The sequence below is a fragment of the Eschscholzia californica genome, unplaced genomic scaffold, assembly GCF_041429995.1.
Source record: "Eschscholzia californica isolate CP2 unplaced genomic scaffold, dmEscCali1.0.p SCAF_3, whole genome shotgun sequence".
Taxonomy (NCBI): Eukaryota; Viridiplantae; Streptophyta; class Magnoliopsida; order Ranunculales; family Papaveraceae; genus Eschscholzia; species Eschscholzia californica.
This window is the reverse complement of record NW_028238420.1, coordinates 34,920,169-34,926,274: the sequence shown is the minus strand read 5'-3', so window position 1 is coordinate 34,926,274 and position 6,106 is coordinate 34,920,169. Positions and strand designations below refer to the sequence as shown.

At 37.1% G+C, this 6,106-nt stretch overlaps 1 protein-coding gene across 1 annotated transcript; it reads right to left on the bottom strand.

Moving 5' to 3' along the window:
* Window positions 1-922: 922 nt before the first annotated feature.
* On the bottom strand, window positions 923-2,790 carry LOC147549793 (L-ascorbate oxidase homolog). The gene has a single exon (XM_086666645.1). The coding sequence runs from the start codon at window positions 2,739-2,741 to the stop codon at window positions 1,080-1,082; it is 1,662 nt and encodes a 553-aa protein (XP_086522771.1). The 5' UTR covers window positions 2,742-2,790; the 3' UTR covers window positions 923-1,079.
* Window positions 2,791-6,106: the final 3,316 nt, after the last annotated feature.

The following is a 6,106-nucleotide window of genomic DNA, read 5'->3' as shown; positions in this document are numbered from 1 at the left end:
GTAATTGTGCCAGATTTTGGGAGACCCAAAACTGAACTTTGAGCTCTTATTCTGAAACTGCGCCATTTGAGTTTCTTGATCATTGATGATTTATTTTATTTTTTGTCTCTATTTTATCTTGTATATTCAGCTTGAAGCTTTGCCTCAACAAACTTCTGAAAGAAACAGGTTCTATTAGCAGTTTTTTCTTCGATAAATTTCATAAAGGGAACCTCCAAATCTTCCATTAAACATTAAAACACTAAATCAGTTTGATATTACTCTTTTCAGATCTAAACTAAAGAAAATACTACATTAGTTTTTGGTTAACTAGGTGTAAATACAGAAAAGTTTAGGCTAAAAGGTATCCCAGGACGAGAGAATCCAAATGTGTTAAAGCTCATGAAGCACGATCAAAGAGAAATTCCTTAGTACTAGCTCGAATAATTGTTCAATTTGCAGAAATAACAGATCATTTTGGAGGACCGTGCCCATTTTGTATCAAAATATACAACAGAGCTTGAGAATTCTACCGCAAAGAAGCTCACCAGTTTCAACAGTTGGTCTGAGTGTCGACACTTTGTCTGATTGTCAACACTTGGTTGCCCAAGTGGTTGATAGTGTTGACATAAACTCCAAAACCCTAGGGTCCAAGGTTCGATTCTCAGAAGTTTGTTTCAAAGTTTAATTCGGCGGTTATCGTGCTTATCACATCTTTGAGGTATCAAATGCAATTGTAATGAATTTCGTAGTCCCTTTCCCAAAAAAAAACAGTTTCTGATTATTATAAAGCATTAAGGATTTGATTGTTACAAATAAGTCTTAGTTCAGAAACCATTAAGAAATTAGAAACTCAACAATAGTCTTTGCTAGTAAAATTACATGGAAAGTATGTGAAAGTTTATGTAAATAAAAAAAGAAATGAAAGGGGTACACAAATCTCTAAACACAATAACATTATTTTTCTTTTCATACATATATTGGTTTTTTTTCCATTTGCATTGAATCTCTTCTTTATGTCTCTTTCTCTCTCAATATATCAATCTCTTTCCCTCATTGGTAGAAGAGACTGGTATAAGATTAGGGTGATTTTGAAAAACTTAGATGGTGTAAGGAGCTGGCTTAGGCAGATCCTTAACAAGGCCACAAAGTTCAACATTGTCAGGGACATTGTATTCATCTCTGAGTGATCGAGCTGGCGAGAGAACACTGATGTACATTTGCTGTCCCAAATAGTTCCTTTCCCAAAGAGTGGACCTAAGGTTCCACATTCCAGCATTGTCGAAAGTTAGCATTATAGCTGCCCAACAACCTGGGTAGACCTGAATTGAGTGCCTGCTCACAGCATCAAGCAAGTTGTAGTTCTTCCTCTTCTCTGGTGTCCATTGCCCAGCTTCAATAGCGACTGCGAAGAACGAGTACCCATCCAAATGCCATGACTGGATGGACTTTTCGTTGTTTTGGAATATGATCTCGACAAAGTCACGGAATGTAGCATTAAGAACATTGGGTGCTACGGTGATCTTTGTTTCGCTCTCTGGTGTGGGATCGTCAGAGATAAGATTGTATTTGAATACCTTGTCGGGGACTTCGTAGTATTCAGCAAGCTTCAGAGGGGTTTCTGGGTTGGTGTGAGAGACACCATTAATGGCGTAACGGAGCTTACCATCAACAGTGGAAGCAGAGTTAACGATCTTAATGGTACGGGTAATGTTGATACCGCCGTAATGGTAAGAACCTTGTGGGTTGGGCCTAGCAGCGCTGGCTGTAAGGTTCCATCGGAAGGAACGGAACTGATTGAGAGAGAATAGGATGCCTGTGGGTGCTTCAGGAAGCTCGGGAGAGGCAGGAGTTTTGCTGTTCTCGTAACGGATAAAGCCCGTAGCGGAAAGGACATCCTTGATGAATCTGGTAGAGGCCACCATGTAGTAGTCTTTTGGTTCTTGGTTAGCTGTGACTAAAACAGACAAGCATTGCCCAACATGAATGTCAAGAGACTTGTAGTCATTCTGAACAACATGAGATCCATCCATCTCAACCAACTTCATAGTGTGACCTTGGATTCTAAAGTTCAAAGAAGTCTTGATTCCAACATTACAAATCCTGTACCTGTAGGTCTTGCCAGCCTTCATGGTGAATAGAGGTTCATCCTTGTCGGCTCCCTTGCCAGACTTACCGTTCATGAGAACACCGTCGGGCCTCTTAATGGTGTTTCCGCTATCCAAAGTCTTCTTGAGATCGGTATGGCTACTAGTGTACCAATCACCAATGAGGACGGTGTAATCGTCTTCTGGGTCGGCGAAAGGGACGGGGATGAGGAGACGACTGTTGACACGAAGACCACCGAAACCACCAACAGCCCTTTGCATTCCAATGCTGGGGTAGTAAATGTAGCTACCAATCTGATCCTTAACTTGGAAATGGTAAGTGAAGTTCTTGCCAGGAAGGATAGGACAGTTGGTTCCGGGCATACCGTCTTGCCATGAATTCTTTCGGTGTTGAACACCGTTCCATGTGAAAAGGAAAGGCTCATCGAGGTTGTTGAAGACGTTAATAACGATGTTGTTGTTGGTGGTGGAATTGATGTTAGGGCCGGGGAATTGGTTGTTAATGAGAATGGCTTGTTGAGGGACCCCAAGAGGAGAGATTGTGCCATAGCTTACATTCCATGTGAAGAAGAGGTATGGGTCTTCTGCCCGGACAAGTACTACTATAGCTGATAGGCAGAAAAATAATGCAAGGAAAGTTTTTGGGGCAGCCATCTCTCTCTCTTGTTTTGCCCCTCTTTTTATTTTATTTATTTATTGTTATATAAATAAATAAATAAAAAATAATAGGAAAAAACTTTACATATATATGATAAAGTATTCTCCTTAATAAGAATCTAGTGAGATGTTCCCTTTTGCTAGTTGTGAATGTAATGGTTTCCCACCTTCTCCTCAATTTATACAAAGAGTTTGTTAGACAAGAAGTAAACCATGTCCATTCAAATTCTTGAATTTCTCATACCCATTGGTTTTCCTTTCTTTGCTCATTTTCTCTGTCTATCTTTCTCTCTCTTGTCTTTTTTTGAGGTCAACAAGATATAGCATTTTAAGAAGGGATGACTTTACATGGAGAGTCGGTTATCTGTTTTAATTGTTTTTAATTGTTTTTAGGTTGTGTTTGATATCAGGGAAATAATTCCATGGAAATAAAAAAGTTTCATGGAAAGTCTTCCACGGAATTTATTTCATGGAAATAAGAGTTCTTTCGTTTGATAGTCATTTATTATTCCGTGGAATTACGAACTCTGTTATTTGGTTGACAACTAACTTCTCTGAATATAATATTCAATGAAGAGTTTTTATTTACTCCTTATGTAGTCAAAATGAATTTTTTTTTCTTTTATGTTACCAAAATTACATTTCGTCCTTATGTTGTCTAAATTACATTTTTACCCTTATCTCACTTTGATTTATACGAGGGCAAAAATGTCATTTGACAACATAAGGGTAAGATGTCAATTTGATATTATAAAAGGGTAAAAATTTAATTTTAGCTATATAAAGTCAAAATGTCATTAACAACTTTGTAAACATGTCATTTGGTAAGAAGGGGAAAAATATCATTTGCTCAATGTATAAGTAAAAGTTTATTTTGCTAAAATTTTATGGGTAAAATGTCATTTAGAACATATATGGAGATAAATATTAAGTTTCAAGTATTCGAATATATTAAAATATTTTTATTTTGATTTTTGACTTTCCACAGAAACTAATTCTTAAGGTAGAGCAAGGAATTAAAAGTGAGTTATTTCATGGAAATAGATTTCCTAGGGAATTAAAGTTATGGAATTATACTTCGTATCAAACGGTAAAAATACCTAATTCCATGGAAATTCTTTTATTTCCATGGAAATAGAAGATATCAAACACACCCTTAGAGTGATTTTATAGGGCCCCTCATTTTTGTTAAAAGGGCTCCCCTCAGTGATAATTTAGCAAGTAAAATGGTTCATGGGGAGGCCTTATAAATTGTAATGAAATACTCAAACATATTTCGAACTTCCACGCACGTCCATACATATACCAATGAAGAACCCAATTTGAAAGAATCATTTAATCTCTAACCTTATTATGCTTCTTGTGTTCAATGTTTCACTTTATGAACATTAAAAAATATTTTCTATATAAATACGAAATCAAACTATATAAATACTAATATAGAGAGTTTCTGCTCTAATTTGGTTGTGGCAGGGCACACATAGTAGTCATCTAGGGTGCCCTTAGCTCTTTCCTATTTTTTTATATTTTTTGAGTTAAACCAGAATTTCATTCATAAGTAGGAATCGATCCAATACTTTACATGGTTTTGAGACTTTAGACTCTTTTGAGTACAACATGAATTTACTAAAGTAAATTACGACATGAAACATACAAAAGTAAAGACAACATGAAGGAAAATGAGTACAATATTGCACAAATAAAATAAAAATACCCTAAAGGTCACAAACAAAAGATGCTAAAGATCACGAATGAGAAGACCATAAAAGTCGTGGACATTTGATGTTAAGAATCCTGCCAACTCCTTCATGAACAAAGACAGGAGCAACTCTTGTTCTTGCAGATTGTCTTGCTAAAAACTCATGAGAAGGTCATCATCAGATTCATCATCGTCGTCGTAACTAGCTCTTTCCTATTATCACGGGTTATCAATATTTAATAGATTTATGGCTTGTGATTTTTTTCAAATAAGTAGAATGATTAGTATTTGTACAAATAGATTAGGAGGATAAGTACAGTTAACTACAGTATTTAGGCATAATTTTCAACAAAGAAAAAATTATATACCCAACTAGACAAAAACGAAAAGGATTAATTTCAGTTTGGTCCTCTAAAGATGACCAGTTAATCAAAATGGCTCCGTAAAGATAACCATTTTCAAGTTTGGCCTCCATATCTTTTTTTCGCCAGTCAAATGTTAAAGGTAATTTTTTTCTACCTTTTTACCCTTCTTTAAGAATTAATCACCCATCTTCTTTTTCCCTCGTTGGTCGGAGAAGGGTCACTGACGGTCGACTGACCGACCAACCTTCATCGAAATAAATTTATTTTATTTTACTTTACTCTTCTTTTTTGAACCATCACCACTGCCTCCAATCATCACCTTTTTTTTCCCTTTCTATCTCTTCTCGTCCTGTTTCTTTGTGTCTCTATTTCTGTCCCCTTTTTCTCTCTTTTATCTCCCTCTCTCTCATGTTGGTGCCTAGCTTAAGCATAAATATATAAACCGAGACGGGATTGAGTCTATTATTCCATAGTAAGTTACCAAGCGGGCGAAGTTTTTCAAATGCTATTTTTCTTATTAACTCAGTGTCTATTCCAGTTCTCTAAGATTTTTCTCCGTACTCTAGTTTTTTTGGTGAGCATCCTTCCTACTCCTCTTTGTGAAAGTTTGGGTGTTTATGTTTCTCCTGTTTACGTCCCTATCCTTCTAATAAGCCACTGAGTTGGCTCCTTGAGGTCTTCCTTGTGTATTTCTTGGTTACAGTGTCTATTACAAGGGGTTTAAGTGTCTTGATAGATCGACTAATCGTGTGTTTATCTTTTGCCATGTCATCTTCGCTTATCTATTTTCCCTTTTGAAGATGGTGATGTCTCCTCTATGTCTGATGACTTACTCATTTTTATTGATCCTCTTGAATCTTGATCTCGCCACTTTTCCTTCAGGTGCACCTTCGGCATCTGATTGACCTCCCTCCAGGGCCTCCTCTGCCATGGTTTAGTTATGGGTCTCTATGTCAATTGGTTAAGTTCGTCTAGCATCTTTGGTTTCCCCATGTCCATTAAATTTGGCTGATCTTAACGCATCGGTTTCTCTTAGTGGTCCCTTGGGTTCAGTCTCTCCCGACCCCTCGACCACTATATTTTTGTCAGGTGCATCACCTTTGCTTGATCATCCCTCGTTTCTTCTCCCACTACTTTTGTTGTTGTTTATTGTGCTCCCCTGCTAACTTCTTCACAACTGATTGGTTCTGAGGTTGGGTCATGTTCTAGCTCAGTAAGTGCGTCCTCACCAGCCTTGAATGATAACTCACCTGATTGTAGGTCTCAAGGTTTTCAATGTTTGACCGATGTCTTGGAGT